General features: G+C 35.9%; 2 protein-coding genes across 2 annotated transcripts; both read right to left on the bottom strand.

Moving 5' to 3' along the window:
• Window positions 1-4814: 4814 nt before the first annotated feature.
• On the bottom strand, window positions 4815-6095 carry LOC106075301 (cytochrome P450 2U1-like). The gene has a single exon (XM_056008424.1). It carries the CDS (start codon window positions 6093-6095, stop codon window positions 4815-4817), a length of 1281 nt encoding a protein of 426 aa, XP_055864399.1.
• Window positions 6096-13318: 7223 nt separating this feature from the next.
• LOC129922350 (cytochrome P450 2U1-like) lies at window positions 13319-17617 on the bottom strand. The gene is made up of 2 exons (XM_056008085.1): window positions 17464-17617; window positions 13319-15031 (listed from the first exon to the last, which is right to left on the bottom strand). Exon 2 carries the CDS (start codon window positions 15022-15024, stop codon window positions 13525-13527), a length of 1500 nt encoding a protein of 499 aa, XP_055864060.1. The 5' UTR covers window positions 15025-15031; window positions 17464-17617; the 3' UTR covers window positions 13319-13524.
• Window positions 17618-19053: the final 1436 nt, after the last annotated feature.

The following is a 19053-nucleotide window of genomic DNA, read 5'->3' as shown; positions in this document are numbered from 1 at the left end:
CATTCAGGGTTGATTTCATTTTCTTTGACAATCACTTTGATTGTATCTTAAAACTATTTTGCACTGACCACCTTGTGAGAGGTCTCTACAAAATACCCCCCCCCCAAAAAAAAAGGGCTTTAGCGTGGGACACTTAGTTATACTGTCATCGTGAGCAATTACACTTGATTGATCCTTGTTTCCCAAAGTTTATATAAACTCTGTCTGTCTGTCTTGTAAAAAGTTTTAACACATTATTTCTCCATTCTCGAATCAAGATGAAACTTTTACACAATTATTTATTGTACCTGACAAAACAAGAATAAAAACTCAATTAGTTAATTAACTATTGATAATTAGTTATTTTGTTTGGTATCGAATAAGGGAAAGAAAATGTGCTTGACTAATGTGGCGGTATAAACTAAATTAGTCCCCTTTATACTTTGTGTAGAGTTAGTTTGAAACTAACAAATAGATAAATACAAAACCGTCTATTTTCATAATTACTTCCCTTGCACAGCGTTAAGTGTGTTAGCTTGAGGAATTTTCGTAATTAAGTCGTTGAACTTTTTTTTAGCATTCACACAGATACCTCCTTCTTTCTTCCCCTTTCTTTTCCTAACTCGTTCAGACAAGTGATATCTTATCTTATATAATACAGACTGTACTTCAGAACAGAGCGTAGTGAGAAAGCTAAAAGCATGAAATTGTGCTAAACAAAAACAATTGGTAAAAATATTTCTAATTTCACAGATGTATTATTGATAGTCTAGATTTATTACAAATTTAATTGCATGACTTGACCAAACTAATGCTTCCCTAGTGCTACTAGAGCATGGAATTGGTTGCCTGAGTCAGCCAGGAAAACCAATGACTTGGCAGAATTTAAATCATTGATTAACATGCATGACCTAGGAACACTCGTAGGACGAAATAATCTTCTTTTGTTGAAGTAACGTCTGTATTTGATAAGATAAGATAAGATAATGGATACAATTACACTATTTCTTTTATTTTTTCTAGTTAGATACTAGTAGAATTCCAACGTGTCTTTTTATACAATTGTGTTTTTGTATTTGAAGATTATGGTTCAGTGTTTTATGTATAATTGCTACTTTACTTTTGAGTCTTCTCTCCTGAAGGCTTTCTAAATTTAGTGATTTAACTAAAGGTGTTACTCTAGTCAAGTTTGAATATTCATTTGTTATGAATCTCACTGCTAAATTTTGTGTCTGTTCCAGTTTCTTAATGTTTTCTGCACTTGATCCTATTTGTGGTGATGCAAATCAAAGAATAATTCTTCTACACTGCTTTCCTTATTGTTCCTTCTAGAAGACGTTCTGTTTCTCTTTCACTTGGGTGGAAGGAAGCTCCTGTCTCTTTTCCATAACACTGATGGATGCATCTTGAACGTCTGTTTAGGGCAGAGTTATAACAATATTAATCCATAACTTTGATGTTTTTTATTAACATGATTTAATCATAATGGCAGCATGATGGTTGCATGATAAAACGGTTGACTGCCGGACAGAGTTAATTCTGAAACCTTTTTTTACTTTAAAATTTTTAAAACTTTATACTGAATTTACAAACTTTACATGACATTAATTAGGGGCAATTAGTCGGTCGTTGCGATCGTTAAATGAAAAGCTTGTTAACAGTCGGTCCTAATGAGATTTACATATCTGCCCTGATAGGGAAACTACATTTTTATTCTAACGAAATTCTATAGCATTCTGGTTTAACAGCATGCCGTACAATAAAAAATGTCTTGTTTTGGTATTCGACTGCGCTAAAGACTACTGTGTAATGTCATAGATAATTATTACAATAATTACAATTTTAAATGTCATGAGACTGTATCAGGATTGTGTGAATGCTTGGCAGGGTTAGGGTACAGGTACACTGTATCTTGTCTTACCACTTAATGGTCGTTTCTTTTCTTCCTTTTTTTTTTGTTTGTTTTTGAGATAGATCATGTGGAAGTGATGGAGTTTTTTGTTTGTTTTTTTTTTTGCTTGCCTTCTATTGGACTGTAACTGTCCATGTTTCAGAGATATAAAGCAATGCAGGAAGGATGACATTATAACTGTGAAACATGGACGACATGGTCTTGGAGAGAAAACGTAACAAGGGAATTAAATCCATATATATATCCACATCTCTCATTAAGTAGCATTTATTCCCCTTACTTCGATATCAAACAAATTAATTATTTACCAATAATTAATTAACTAATTGGTTAATTTATTGCGCAAGATTTCAACTTGATTCGAGAATCGAAAGTGAGAGAAAAAACGTGTTCCAACTTTTTAACAGACAGAGTGAGTTGATATAGGCTTTGTACCAGACAGACAGAGTGAGTTGATTTAAGCTTTGTACCAGACAGACAGAGTGAGTTAATATAGGCTTTGTACCAGACAGACAGAGTGAGTTGATATAGGCTTTGAACCAGACAGACAGAGTGAGTTGATATAGGCTTTGTACCAGACAGAGTGAGTTGATATAGGCTTTGTACCAGACAGACAGAGTGAGTTGATATAGGCTTTGAACCAGACAGACAGAGTGAGTTGATATAGGCTTTGTACCAGACAGAGTGAGTTGATATAGGCTTTGTACCAGACAGACAGAGTGAGTTGATATAAGCTTTGTACCAAAGCTTTGTACCAGACAGACAGAGTGAGTTGATATAAGCTTTGTACCAGACAGACAGAGTGAGTTGATATAAGCTTTGTACCAGACAGACAGAGTGAGTTGATATAGGCTTTGTACCAGACAGACAGAGTGAGTTGATATAAGCTTTGTACCAGACAGACAGAGTGAGTTGATATAGGCTTTGTACCAGACAGACAGAGTGAGTTGATATAAGCTTTGTACCAGACAGAGTGAGATGATATAGGCTTTGTACCAGACAGACAGAGTGAGTTGATATAGGCTTTGTACCAGACAGACAGAGTGAGATGATATAAGCTTTGTACCAGACAGACAGAGTGAGATGATATAAGCTTTGTACCAGACAGACAGAGTGAGATGATATAAGCTTTGTACCAGACAGACAGAGTGAGTTGATATAGGCTTTGTACCAGACAGACAGAGTGAGTTGATATAAGCTTTGTACCAGACAGACAGAGTGAGTTGATATAGGCTTTGTACCAGACAGACAGAGTGAGTTGATATAAGCTTTGTACCAGACAGACTGAGTGAGATGATATAGGCTTTGTACCAGACAGACAGAGTGAGATGATATAGGCTTTGTACCAGACAGACAGAGTGAGTTGATATAGGCTTTGTAAAACTGTTTTGACAAAGCAACCATTTTGTTGTTATTGGCGACCTTGGAATGTTTTATAACGTGACATGAGTATCCCTTTCTAACAAAACATGAACTTTTAATTTGACTTCTTATAATTTACAGAAATGCTCAGCATTGCTGCGTTTGGGTTGAGTTCATCAAACGTAGACAAAAAATGATTGTCTAAGCATTCATCAAGGACACACTAGTTCACGTACACTGCGAATGTCGCTGTATTGGAAATATTAACGTTAAACTAAACAATGTCAAGGACGTGAAATTTAAATTTTGCTGTTGTCAATGTCGGTGCGTAGATTATGGCATTCTAGCACCAATGTGTATTAAGTGCACTATTTTTGAACGCACTTTCTTTTTGTTGCCTTGCTTGTAAGTTAATGGAGTGTTTTTGTTCTGCTGGTGTAACGTTTGTTGAGATTCTTTTGTGTTCCCCTGTTTAGGGTGAGTATTTAAGGCATAACTGCGTTTCGCAGTTGTTTCGATGCCATAGTGATAGTCTACTAGACCTTTCTAGTTTGTCTTTACTTTGTCTTTACAGGGAGTTAGCTTGGGATTGGAAGTCTACGCTGGTGACTAAAGACAGCAGTGTCAGAGTGTGTTGTGTTTTCGAACATTAATGTGTACGTTGTGGGACAGAAAGGGGTAGAATTATTATTTAATTAATGAATTCACAGTATTAAAATGTTCCAAATTCAATGTCATTACTCCATTAGTTTGTCATCATACTTATATTTATATCATTAAATATTTACATTGTTACCAGTGAATCATTTATTTATTGTAAGCACGAAGGTGCCTGGTTAAATGTCAGGGGCCCGGGCAAACGAACATAGGCCTTAACATAACCCTGACAGTCAACTAAATGAAAAGAGAATTCAGCTCTAAAATGACACTTGATCTTGGCAACTCCATTATTTACGCTATTTAGTTACCCATTTTTTTTTACATACATGGGAAGCGTGTTCTAGAGGATAGGCGTCCTCCGACTTTTATTGACCTGGCTATCTACAAAGGGGGCTCGAGGTTCGACACCCGAGTTGTGTTTACTGAGCGCCTAAAGGTAGAACGGAAAAACCCTCTCCCAGATAATTTGATTTAATAATTTTTACGTTTAAATTCATACATTTGTAATCGAATACTTCCTTTAATTGGTGCAATCAGTTTTTATAAACGGAAGAGCCTTTTGATTCTGCTGATGGATGACACATTTTTTCTATTCATATATACATTACAAAAAAACAAAAAAAAACAAAACAAAACAAAGCTTACGAACATTTCCTTTATTTTATACACCGGATACATCATACAGTTATTTATTTGTACTTTTCCCGCCATGTTTGAAAATTTGAAAACGTCAGCTAAATGTGTAAAGAAAAGTAACTATGAACAATATTATTTCAATCAAATACAACGTCTACCAAGGTACATAAAATAAGCTTGGATGACATTGGAGAGGGCAATAATCATCTTATTTAAACATTGGCAAATAGAAATTATATATGGAAGTCTTAATAGCATTTGTGCTTTAATGTTCTCTTTCTACACATCTGATTTCAAAATGTTCAGGGGCGGCAACTAAGCCCCAAGTATCTTGTAGTGGTGGAACGTTATCCGGAGATGCTGGAAGAAATTCAAACTTCTGAAATAAAGTGGACAGATATAAGAACAACTCCATTTTAGCCAATGATTCTCCCAGACAAATACGTCTGCCAATAGAGAAAGGCATGAGTTCTTCCCTCTTTATTATGTTTCCTTTGTCATCCAGAAATCTTTCAGGGCGAAAATTTTCAGGATCTCCCCAGATTTCTTTACTTGAATGAATGGCGTCCAGATTGGGCATTACGATTGTGCCTTTTGGAATGTTGTAACCAGCAAGTGTTGTGTCTTTGTTACAAAGATGAGGAAGACTTAAGGGCACAATGCTGGCCTTTCTTTGAACTTCCATGATCACAGCTGTCAAGTATTTCAAGTTGCTTTTGTCTGTTATGTTCGGTGGACGTTCTGTTCCAATCTGTTCTGCTAATTCTTTATAAATTTTCTGTTGAACTTCTGGATAGTGCAACATGTAAAGCAGGCACCACATTATTGTTGTGCTTGTAGTTTCTGAACCAGCTACAAATAAATTCTCAATGTTGCGAGCCAAATTTAATTCGTCCAAATAGTTTTGTCCTCCTGATTGTTTTTCTTTCTCCATTTCCTCAATATAAGCGACAATGTAATTGTCTAGATTTCCAGAATCATGACGCTTTTTTACTTCACTAATCATCTCATCTGTAAAATTGCGCAAAGCACAATATACTTGTATCAGCTTTTTGCCTTTGAACAAATCGAAAGGCAGATAATATAAACTAGGGAAAAAGTTCAAGACTAGAACTCCAGTGCTTAACTTCACTAGGTCATTAAGCATTTCTATTTGCTTTATAAATTTTGGATCATTGAACTCAAAGCGTTTCCCAAATATGATGGAGCTTATTACATTAGAGACACTCATATTAGTCAGATAATGAATATCACATGGTTTTCCATTATTCTTGGCCAGCTCTTTGGTGTAGAAAGAAACTTCTTCTAAGATTTTTTCAGCCAACATATTTTTGCCCATACCAAAGTTTCTAAGAATGGCTAGGGACGTGGTTCTCTGGGCTTTCCAGTTGGACCCAGAACTGGAAATGATGCCATGGAAAAAGTTTGGAACATGACGAGCTATAACTATGTTCTGAGCTCGGTCTGAGAAAAAGTCGGCTTTCTTGATAAAAGCTTCTTTCATAGCTTCAAGTGTGTTCACAAAAATATTTCTCTGTGGACCCATTTGAAGTGTAAAGACATCTCCATATTCTTGTGCCCATTGCTTGAACCTTCTCCGAGGATTTTTCCCCAACAGATGTAAGTGTCCAATAAGAGGAAGAGCTGCTCCAGGAGTTGGCGGTAAATTTGTAGGTTGACGTGACCTGATGTAGAAAGTCACCAAAAGTAACAGAACTGCAGCGAGAATAATGGAAGTCTCAAAATATGAAAGAACTGTCTTAAACATTGTAACTCTGAAAATTAAAAAAAAAAGGTTTTTATTTATTTTTCAACCTTACATATTTTTTTTTCTGGGTACATTTTAATTTCTGTCCTCCTAAACACACACATTGTCACGGATTAATTCGAAATGATGTGATTTTCGTTTGGGATAAGTTAAAATTCTTTTCACAATGTTAGCTGTCGCGTTCTGCATGATTTTGAATAGCCACATACAAAAAATTGCATGAAAGCGCAATAAAATGATAAAACAACTTTTAAAAGAAACTTACAAAAAGAAAATGAAGATTCAATGAACTATTTTGCATAGTTGTATTTTAACCTTATGTTGAATTTAAGACGTGGAAAAGTGACATCCTTAACTATAGGAGATACTTTTCTTCAATCATCAGGAATAAACAAAACAACTTTTCCCATTTCTGTCTGTCTGAAGTCCATTCTTTATTTTGGACAAACCAATCACAAATTGACCTTCCTCGTCTCCTTTTGTTTTTCTCCTGGCACAAAATCTGTTTATTGATTACTGCATCCCTAGGAAGCCTGTTAACCTATTAAAGCAATGTTAAATTATTGAGTCACTGTTTCCTCACCCCTACAAAAAGCTAAACAGAAATGGCAAGCCTCCATAACAGAAAATATCGGGTGTTGTATTTATACAGAATACAAGGCTTGTGGTAATATCAGTGCTGCTTTTTTTTATGACGGTAAGCACCGGTACGGCGTACCGGCACCTTTTTCTATGCGGGGAAAAACAATTTTTCTTGTATTTTAACGTTTAGTATTAATTTATTAGTAGTTAAAAGTTAAGCAATCCATCAATAAACACGGGCACCTATTTTTTTTTAAAAAAAAAGCACTGGCTAAGTGTATACATTTTGAAACACTAGATCGCTTTATACTTACAGAGAAAAGGGTTTAGGTTGACATTGTATTTTAGGCATAACCGAGTAGAAAAATCTTATTGTAAAAATATGAACCAGTAAAGTTCTTGTAGTTCAATCTTTGTTTTCCTCTCAACGCAAGTGAACTAGGTAGTTGGTAGACTGTTGTCTGTTAACTCCCTACCCAAGTGAACTAGGTAGCTGGTAGACTGTTGTCTGTTAACTCCCTACCCAAGTGAACTAGGTAGTTGGTAGACTGTTGTCTGTTAACTCCCTACCCAAGTGAACTAGGTAGTTGGTAGACTGTAGTCTGTTAACTCCCTACCCAAGTGAACTAGGTAGTTGGTATACTGATGTTTGTTAACTCCCTACCCAAGTGAACTAGGTAGTTGGTAGACTTTATTAACTCCCTACCCAAGTGAATTAGGTAGTTGGTAGACTTTATTAACTCCCTACCCAAGTGAAGTAGGTAGTTGGTAGACTGTTGTTTGTTAACTCCCTACCCAAGTGAACTAGGTAGTTAGTAGACTGTTGTTTGTTAACTCCCTACCCAAGTGAACTAGGTAGTTGGTAGACTGTTGTTTGTTTACTCCCTACCCAAGTGAACTAGGTAGTTAGTAGACTGTTGTTTGTTAACTCCCTACCCAAGTGAACTAGTTAGTTGGTAGACTGTTGTTTGTTAACTCCCTACCCAAGTGAACTAGGTAGTTGGTAGACTGTTGTTTGTTAACTCCCTACCCAAGTTAATTAGTTAGTTGGTAGACTGTTGTTTGTTAACTCCCTACCCAAGTGAACTAGGTAGTTGGTAGACTGTTGTCTGTTAACTCCCTACCCAAGTGAACTAGTTAGTTGGTAGACTGTTGTTTGTTAACTCCCTACCCAAGTGAACTAGGTAGTTGGTAGACTGTTGTTTGTTAACTCCCTACCCAAGTGAACTAGTTAGTTGGTAGACTGTTGTTTGTTAACTCCCTACCCAAGTGAACTAGTTAGTTGGTAGACTGTTGTTTGTTAACTCCCTACCCAAGTGAACTAGGTAGTTGGTAGACTGTTGTTTGTTAACTCCCTACCCAAGTGAATTAGTTAGTTGGTAGACTGTTGTTTGTTAACTCCCTACCCAAGTGAATTAGGTAGTTGGTAGACTTTATTAACTCCCTACCCAAGTGAATTAGGTAGTTGGTAGACTTTATTAACTCCCTACCCAAGTGAAGTAGGTAGTTGGTAGACTGTTGTTTGTTAACTCCCTACCCAAGTGAACTAGGTAGTTAGTAGACTGTTGTTTGTTAACTCCCTACCCAAGTGAACTAGGTAGTTGGTAGACTGTTGTTTGTTAACTCCCTACCCAAGTGAACTAGTTAGTTGGTAGACTGTTGTTTGTTAACTCCCTACCCAAGTGAACTATGTAGTTGGTAGACTGTTGTTTGTTAACTCTCTACCCAAGTGAACTAGTTAGTTGGTAGACTGTTGTTTGTTAACTCCCTACCCAAGTGAACTAGGTAGTTGGTGGACTTTTGTTTGTTAACTCCCTACCCAAGTGAACTAGGTAGTTGGTAGACTGTTGTTTGTTAACTCCCTACCCAAGTGAATTAGGTAGTTGGTAGACTGTTGTTTGTTAACTCCCTACCCAAGTGAACTAGGTAGTTGGTAGACTTTATTAACTCCCTACCCAAGTGAATTAGGTAGTTGGTAGACTTTATTAACTCCCTACCCAAGTGAAGTAGGTAGTTGGTAGACTGTTGTTTGTTAACTCCCTACCCAAGTGAACTAGGTAGTTAGTAGACTGTTGTTTGTTAACTCCCTACCCAAGTGAACTAGGTAGTTGGTAGACTGTTGTTTGTTAACTCCCTACCCAAGTGAACTAGGTAGTTAGTAGACTGTTGTTTGTTAACTCCCTACCCAAGTGAACTAGTTAGTTGGTAGACTGTTGTTTGTTAACTCCCTACCCAAGTGAACTAGGTAGTTGGTAGACTGTTGTTTGTTAACTCCCTACCCAAGTTAATTAGTTAGTTGGTAGACTGTTGTTTGTTAACTCCCTACCCAAGTGAACTAGGTAGTTGGTAGACTGTTGTCTGTTAACTCCCTACCCAAGTGAACTAGTTAGTTGGTAGACTGTTGTTTGTTAACTCCCTACCCAAGTGAACTAGGTAGTTGGTAGACTGTTGTTTGTTAACTCCCTACCCAAGTGAACTAGTTAGTTGGTAGACTGTTGTTTGTTAACTCCCTACCCAAGTGAACTAGTTAGTTGGTAGACTGTTGTTTGTTAACTCCCTACCCAAGTGAACTAGGTAGTTGGTAGACTGTTGTTTGTTAACTCCCTACCCAAGTGAACTAGGTAGTTGGTAGACTGTTGTTTGTTAACTCCCTACCCAAGTGAATTAGGTAGTTGGTAGACTGTTGTTTGTTAACTCCCTACCCAAGTGAACTAGGTAGTTGGTAGACTTTATTAACTCCCTACCCAAGTGAATTAGGTAGTTGGTAGACTTTATTAACTCCCTACCCAAGTGAAGTAGGTAGTTGGTAGACTGTTGTTTGTTAACTCCCTACCCAAGTGAACTAGGTAGTTGGTAGACTGTTGTTTGTTAACTCCCTACCCAAGTGAATTAGTTAGTTGGTAGACTGTTGTTTGTTAACTCCCTACCCAAGTGAATTAGGTAGTTGGTAGACTTTATTAACTCCCTACCCAAGTGAATTAGGTAGTTGGTAGACTTTATTAACTCCCTACCCAAGTGAAGTAGGTAGTTGGTAGACTGTTGTTTGTTAACTCCCTACCCAAGTGAACTAGGTAGTTAGTAGACTGTTGTTTGTTAACTCCCTACCCAAGTGAACTAGGTAGTTGGTAGACTGTTGTTTGTTAACTCCCTACCCAAGTGAACTAGTTAGTTGGTAGACTGTTGTTTGTTAACTCCCTACCCAAGTGAACTATGTAGTTGGTAGACTGTTGTTTGTTAACTCCCTACCCAAGTGAACTAGGTAGTTGGTAGACTGTTGTTTGTTAACTCCCTACCCAAGTGAACTAGGTAGTTGGTGGACTTTTGTTTGTTAACTCCCTACCCAAGTGAACTAGGTAGTTGGTAGACTGTTGTTTGTTAACTCCCTACCCAAGTGAACTAGGTAGTTGGTAGACTGTTGTTTGTTAGCTCCTGACCCAAGTGAACTAGGTAGTTGGTAGACTGTTGTTTGTTAACTCCCTACCCAAGTGAAATAGGTAGTTAGTAGACTCGAGTATCACATAAGGCTAGTATGTTTAGAAAGGAGTTATTATTTAGAAATCTCCAGTTGCTTACTTTAGAACATTACATTAAATGGCTTTCAATTATTGCGATAAGAAGAAACGACTAATACCACATTTTGTAATCTGGATACTACATTGACGAACTGTGATCTGTGATTTTTTTAAAAATAGAACTCTAGATTCTAGGTATCTTAAAATAACAACAATTATTTCCATATATGAACTTACCATTGATGTAATAACGTTAATGGCTTCGAACTGATAATGGGCTGTGCTGCTTCGGGTTTATAAATATCACGACACGGCCGTTTCTATTAGCGACCAAGTTGAATACTTCACCGAGTACAAAACATTCAAACTATGAGCCACATTTGTTGGTATGTAGGTCAAAGAATGGGAAGTTTTTCTAAGAGGTTTTTATTTTTTCAGGTATTGCAAAATAAAAAAAAAGTCCTCTAAAAATAAAACCGCACTGAAAAAAAGGCATAAATTTAAATCAGAGTTAATTTCCGATGATGCGTGAAATAAAATTATTGTTACCAGATAAATGTCATGAATCAACATTTTGAACTCAGAGATAGTTCACAATAGCCTCTTATCGTTTTCTTGTGCCATTGTTTCCTATTCCACATTTGTATGTGAGTGTGTTGGTCTAAATGCAGAGCCGGCCTTAGATAATTGGAGGCCCTAGGCGAAGTGAATTTGGTGGCCCTAAATGAAAAAGAAAAATAACAAAATAAACAGCGAAAAAAAATGCACTCCATTTATTTAAAACCTAGTCAGTCTAGTGTACTTCAACAATAACATTGGGCACAAGTTTTGCTATTTCTTCTCTTAAAAAATATTTTTGAGTCCTGTGCGAGGCCCCCACAAATCAGAGGCCATTGGCGGCTGCCTAGTTTGCATATGCCTAAGGCCGACCGTGCTAAATTTATTTAAAGAAGCTGCAATATTTTTATGCCATTTAGTTTATAATATAAGTGTTGGTTTTCTTGATATGGATGTAAAACATATCTGTCATTAATGAAATAATTATTTAATATTAAGTAATCAATAAATTAAGTAACATTTTTAATATGAATGCATAACTTAAGTAACTTGCTATGTAATATGTACATTTAAAAAATACAAATCTATATTATAAGTGAAAAATACCATCAACTGAAGGATTTATGTATGTATCAAGAGATCACTTAAACAGTGAACGGACATGCTTGAAATTTCGTACACATGTTCCTTTCACCACTTAGGATCATGACAGATTTGCGAATCGGGAAAAACCGCAAGCTTTCTATTAAATCTGTGTTGTTGTTTTTTTCGGTATTTCCCTAAAACGTCGCATTCATTATATCTTCTACTATATGAAATTCTTGGCCCTGATGACTCACTCACTGATTGACTGAATCACTAATTCTTATACCTTCCGTGGATGATAAAATGCAAACATTTAACATGTTATATTAATTTACTTAAGTCTAGAAAAACGATCGAAATCGAAGCGGTTAAATTCTCCATAATCTGTTTCAGATACCATGTCTACAATATATTGTGTGAATACTTGGCAGATATGCTTTCTGGAACACTGTATCTTGTCTTATACCACTTAATATTCAGTATTTTATCTGAGGCAGATCATGTGGAAGTGGTACCCTTTCTTGTCACATCTTCATATACTGTTAGAGAAAGCAACGTCAAAAAGATGACGATATGACAATGAGTGATGAACCGCCTACTCTTTGTACAAAAAGAAATGCTTATCGAGATCACATTTCAGGGGCGTATACCAACAATGGTCTTAAATGGAATGAAAGCTGCTAATGTCGAACCCGCTCCTCTTTTCCAAAATAAAGAGTGTCGACCTATCGCTACAAAATCCAGACGTTATTCTGCAAATGACACTTTATTCATCAATTCATAAGTAGACAGACTCTTGAAAGATGCCATCATTGAGCCCTCGTCATCTCCATGGCGGGCTCAAGTCTTAATAAACACCTAACGAACGACACAAACGAACAATGGTAGTGGACTACAGCCAAACTGTTGATCATTACACACTTCGGGATGCTTTATCCCTTACCCCGAATTGATGATATGGTCTCTCAAATAGCTAAATACTAAATACTTAGCACCCTTGAACTTCGCAACGCATATCATCAGATCCCTCTAGGGAAGACTGATCGCCCTTATACTGCCTTTGAAGCTGGAGGAAAGTTATACCAATTCTGTAAGATACCCTTTGGAGAAACTAACGGTGTAGCCTGTTTTCAACGGACAATCGACAAGATCATAGAACAAGAGTCACTGGAGGGTACATTTGCTTAATATAAAGTCCTCAACGAGGAAGGCCTGAGAAGAACATGGTGCCAGGACATTCAGCACGCTTGTAATTAATGCAGAATACATACAAGGGGGGCCCAAGATGTGACTGAAATCTTAGCAAAAATAATTTTTTTTTGAGGACAAAAAAAGTAGACCGCAAATTTCTAGACGTAATTTTGAAGACACAATAGTTAAACGTAGCCGACGAGTCAAGAATTAACATTCAATAAGCTCAGATCATCATTAGAAAATCGAATATTTTAATACCACAATTTTGAATCATGTAACTTAAAAACTCATAATAGTTAAAGTACAAATGGGCAGTGGTAGATAAGTGGCAAAGCGCTTGGCTTCAGAACGGAGGGGTCCCGAGTTCGATTATCAGCGAACACTGGGATTTTGAACTTTGTGATTTTAGGACTCTCAATGTCAACCCAACTGTAATGGGTACCTGACATAGGTCGTTGGGTAGGTCGTTGTGCTGTCCACATGACACCGTCGTAAACTGCCAGTCATAGAAAAAGATGAGCTTTACATGTGTACACCTTTGAAATTAACAAAAAACTTGAACAACTAAACTTTAAATTTATTTGTTTATTTTATTGTTGATTAGTTTGTGGAATAAAAAGTATAAAAATTATTTTCTATTAATAAAGGTCAAAGTAGTTTACGTCTACTGCACATTTTGAAGTAGAGAGTACGTTGGCAAGTTCACCAGAAATTAGCATAGATGAAATCTATTTCTTATCTATTGAAGATTTCAAAGTTTTAATAACATGTGTAGTTTAATTGTCTCTTTCAACACATCTGATTTCAAAATGTTCAGGGGCGGCAACTAAGCCCCAGGTATCTAGAAGTGGGGGAACTTTATTCGGAGTTGCTGGAAGAAATTCAAACTTCTGAAATAAAGTGGACAGATATAAGAACAACTCCATTTTAGCCAATGATTCTCCCAGACAAATACGTCTGCCAATAGAGAAAGGCATGAGTTCTTCCCTCTTTATTATGTTTCCTTTGTCATCCAGAAATCTTTCAGGGCGAAAATTTTCAGGATCTCCCCAGATTTCTTTACTTGAATGAATGGCGTCCAGATTGGGCATTACGATGGTGCCTTTTGTAATAGTGTAACCAGCAAGGGTTGTGTCTTTGTTACAAAGATGGGGAAGACTTAAGGGCACAATGCTGGCCTTTCTTTGAACTTCCATGATCACAGCTGTCAAGTATTTCAAGTTGCTTTTGTCTGTTATGTTCGGTGGACGTTCTGTTCCAATCTGTTCAACTATTTCTTTATAAATTTTCTGTTGAACTTCAGGATAGTGCAACATGTACAATAGGCACCACATTATTGTTGTGCTTGTAGTTTCTGAGCCAGCTACAAATAAATTGTCAATGTTGCGAGCCAAGTTTAATTCGTCCAAATTGTGCTGTCCAGATTGTTTTTCTTTCTCCATTTCCTCAATATAAGCGACTATGTAATTGTCTAGATTTCCAGAATCATGACGATTTTTTACTTCACTTATCATCTCATCTGTAAAGTCGCGCATTGCAAAATATAACTGTACCAGCTTTTTGCCCTTAAACAAATCGAAAGGTAGATAATATAAACTAGGGAAAAAGTTCAAGACTAAAACTCCCGTGCTTAACTTCACCAGGTCATTGAACATTTCAATTTGCTTTATAAATTTTGGATCATTGAACTCAAAACGTTTCCCAAATATGATGGAGCTTATTACATTAGAGACACTCATATTAGTTAGATAATGAATGTCACATGCTTTTCCTTTGCTATTGGCCAGCTCTTTGGTGTAGAAAGAAACTTCTTCTAAGATTTTTTCTGCCAACATATTTTTGCCCATACCGAAGTTTCTGAGAATAGCTAGGGACGTGGTTCTCTGGGCTTTCCAGTTGGACCCAGAACTGGAAATAATGCCATTGAAAACATTAGAGGCATGGTGTGAAACAATACTATTCTGGGATCTGTCTGAGAAAAAGTCGGCTTTCTTGATAAAAGCTTCTTTCATAGCTTCCAGTGTGTTCACAAAAATAGTTCTCTGTGGACCCATTTGAAGTGTAAAGATATCTCCATATTCCTGTGCCCATTGCTTGAACCTTCTCCGAGGATTTTTCCCCAGCAGATGCAAGTGTCCAATAAGAGGAAGAGTGGCTCCAGGTGATGGTGGTAAATTTTTAGGTTGATGTGACCTGATGTAGAAAGTCACCAAAAGTAACAGAACTGCAGCGAGAATGGCAGAAGTCTCAAAATATGGAAGAACTGTCTCAAACATTGTCAATCTGAAAATAAATAAAGGTTTTTATTTATCTAAATAAGGGGGATAAAAGCTACTTATTGAGAGATGTGGATATATATATATGGATTTAGACCCCTTATAACGTTTTAATATGCTATTTCTCTCACTTCCCATTCTCGGATCAAGTTGAAATTTTGCAGAATTATGCATACTCGATAGTAACACACAAACAAGTTAATTAATCCTTTAGTACTTATTAATTGATTTTGTCAGGTTCAAATATTGATATTTGGCAGTGATTTCCCCATAGATAAGCTTTTGTTTTTAAAAAGTATTATTAATTCTATTGTTTGTTTTATTTATTGTAATTTTAACTCAAAGTCTCTAGTTGTTTTAATAAATAAAAAAGCTATCATGGAATTCCAATATTGTCGAAATCTGTTTTTTTAAAAATCAAACAAAACATTAGGGTTTATTAAAAGAAATTCATACAAATCCAACAAGAAGATAAAGCTAACATGCAATTCAAACTTGGTTTGGCCAATATTAGATTATGCGTCCTCTTATTGGGACCCTCAACTTAAGAAAACATAAAAAACTAGAACAGATGCAAAAGAGGACTGTGAGATTTACAACGGATGAATATTCACATTTGATGAGTTTAACACTATTATTAAAATCAAATAATTTAAAGACACTTCGGAACAGAAGAATAGCAAGAAAAACATTTTTAGAAAATACTTTTAAGAAAAAAGCTTATATTAAGTGTAATGTTATCAATTATTTTGGATCAGTCATGTATTTATATTCCGTATAAACTTTAACATAATAAGTCTGTGCGATTAGAAATATTTTTAGCAATTGTTTTTTGTTTAGCATTTAGCTATCTCAATGCACTCTGATCCTATCACTTGTCCGGACCAGTTGGAAAATACCAATTGCATCCATGAGAGGCGGGACCGGTCTTAGACTTGATAAGGTTCATAAGCATTAGAGATATGGGGCGCCTTGTAATCAAAATAAGGCAGTTTATTCCTTTGTATTTTATTCAAAACAATATTTGCGGGGCCTTCACTTAAGTTATAGCTTATGTTGCCTATAGGTAAACCCTACACTGATGAGAGGACTGCCCTCTAGCTGAATTGAGGCTTATTAGGGATAGTCAGACTGTTTTTTTTTTTTTGGGCCGGGGGGGGGGGCGGTTGTTGTTTTTTTGTCTCCTCCACAAAAAAAAATAAGTCTTCAACATAACCCTGCTCTGCATTATTGAGAGTCATTAAAACAATAGACTTTGTTTTTAGAAGGAGTAGAAGATTTGTGACTAGTGTATTTATTTGCCATTACTGTTTACACGTTGATTGATTGAAGGCCTAAATGAGATGAAGTATCTTGTTGTAAAAGTATGAACAAAATTTTTCTGTCACTATATTCCTTCCTCGCTACCACAGTGAATGAGTTGGTGGGTTGACTCGACTCTCGTTTGGCTAGTATGAGTAGAAAGGAATTGTCATTAAATGTTAATATTAAACACGAGTTCTTTACTTTCAGTATGTAATAATTGATATTGCTATCATCCTATCACTTGTCTGGACCAGTTGTGAAAGGGGAAGGGAATAAGTGGGTATCTTGGTGAATGTTTACATGATCGTTTTTTAAATGCATACAAAATGTTCACTCAGGTCTCAATATTCCTCAAGGAAACTAATTCAACTTATACCACCACATCTGTCAAGCACAATTTCTTTCCCTTGTTCAAGATACCAAACAAAATAATTAATAATAGAGTAGTTTATTTGTTAATTAATTAATAACAATAATTGATACCAATTTGTTATTTTTTATTCTTATGTTTTCAAGTAAAAGAAATAACTGCACAATTTCAGCATAATCCGAGATTGGGTGTGGGAGAAATAACGTGTACAAACTTTTTACCATACAGACAGAAAGAGCTGATATTTTTAAAAAATACAAATAGAGGCCCGTTACTCTAGGAATGATGATATACATCTAATTCATCATGGAAATTTACATGAAGATCAGGGCTTGGCATTTTCAATTAAACTTGGATTTATTTTTTAAAATAACAGTAGAATAAACGAAGATTTTAAAAATCATTTTCCGTTACTAAAAACAATATTTAATTTGTTATATTCCAAACAAAATCACTAAAAATACATAGATGAAAAATTAATCTACACAGTCAAAATTACACCTCAATCACTGATATACATATACATTCGCAATATCACATAGGATACACCACCATTGGCAATCGTTAATCTCAGCGCTATTTTTTTTTTAATTTCGGCGTTATGTTAATAAGTAACAATCAGCTTCGCAATGACCTCACTTAAAAGCAATTAATGATTGACCTCGTCTAGATACTGACGGACTGCACTTTGAGAGCATTAATTAGCTATAGATCTCTACATTCAATGCAGCTTATAACAACAATGCTTTAATGTCTGAACTTACCATTGATGTAGGCCAGTTACATAATAACTGTTCTGGTCTCTTACTTGTACAGCTTATGTGTGGCCTCGCTGTCTTATAATATCCCACAAGAGCTCGTCTGAGGCAGAGGCAGGAGGGGGTAATGCAGTGTACACAACATATATTTTGAAGTTACAGTTCTTCGTCCTCATTGTTATTTAGGTCAAGGAATACGAGTTTAATTTTTGGGACCATAGCCAAAAATGGTACCGACTAACAGAATAAAAGACACTAAGAAAATGAAAAAAAAATTAATAAGAGTTCATATGTATTTGTGTATTTCCGTTATCGAAACTTTAATTTTTTTTTGGTTTATATATCTCTATGTCTACGATATAAGTATTGGTTTTCTCGAATCTGCATTCTTTTATTTATGTATATTTATGTATACAAAGAGATTTTATGTAGGTCTACACCCTATCTGTCAATGACTAAATAATTTGGAATCAAGTAGATAATGGCTTAAGTAGCCTTCTATTTCATATGTATGCGGCTAAATGTGACAAATACACATTTTTTACAAAACGTACTCGGCCCATCTGTCTGGTTCAATTCTTGTACACATTATTTCTCCCACTTTTCATTCTCGTATCAAGTTGGAACTTCGCACAAATATATATATTGCTACTCACAAACATGAATAAATAAAAAAAAAATATTTAAAAAAAAATATTTTGTTTGAAAAGGGGAAATAGATCTTACATTATTGAAATATTACGCTGTAAATGTAAAATTCTTCCCCTTAGATAAGCTTTGTTATTTTTTCAAATGTATTTTTAATATGTTGTTTGTTTCACATGCATTGGTCTGTGGTTGAAAGCCGAAGGCGTGGGAGTCTTATTTTTGGGGCAGTTTGATTTCAAGATGATGTATCAGATAGTTTTTAAGCATCTACTAAATAAAGTGCATATTTTGCCAAGTCCATGACTGACAGTCACAGAACTGCGCTGATTGTTTTGATAACAAGAAATGGGGAAAATTAAGTAACACTCATCTTTTAAGGTCTTCATTCCATGTAGAGTTAAGGCGATGTACAAAGTAGTCAAAACAAAGTTTACTTATAGACAAGACTCTGCTCACTTATCTTAACGGTTTTCTTTGGTTTCATTGGTCTAATTATAACCGAAGGACAGGTTTATCGATCTGCTGTTTATGTGTTTTTTTTTAAATAAGATTTCTTTAAATCAGATTAACTGAAAAAAAAGGGGGGAGGGACACGTTTCACAATGTCCTTACTTAGATGTACTAAATAATTTGCCTCGTCTGAACACTACAATGGCGAATGACTATTCATATCTATTTGGTGTATCCGGTGTACAGAATGTAGACAACGTTGATAAGCATTTAAAGGTTTATGGGTCATTCTGTGTGTGCACCTTTTAGTGCATTTCGTATGAGTCCAGTTGAAGAAAGTCGCACGAAGCTGCATGATCTGAATTTCTGTTTCATTCGTTGGGTTAGAAATTTGACACGCGTGACGATTGGGAGTAAAAAAACAACAACAACAGGGGGTGGGGTGGAGGGTAAGTTATGCACAACATTTGTTATGGCTTTTAAATTCTCAAAGGCCGT

Source organism: Biomphalaria glabrata, chromosome 13, assembly GCF_947242115.1.
Source record: "Biomphalaria glabrata chromosome 13, xgBioGlab47.1, whole genome shotgun sequence".
Lineage (NCBI taxonomy): Eukaryota > Metazoa > Mollusca > Gastropoda > Planorbidae > Biomphalaria > Biomphalaria glabrata.
The sequence above is the reverse complement of the archived record's forward strand: the minus strand, read 5'-3'. Positions and strand labels throughout refer to the sequence as shown.

What these genes read in the sequence shown, in the direction of transcription:
- LOC106075301 (XM_056008424.1), bottom strand. Translation starts at nt 6,095, where the DNA reads ATGGGTCCACAGAGAAATATTTTTGTGAACACACTTGAAGCTATGAAA.
- LOC129922350 (XM_056008085.1), bottom strand. Translation starts at nt 15,024, where the DNA reads ATGTTTGAGACAGTTCTTCCATATTTTGAGACTTCTGCCATTCTCGCT.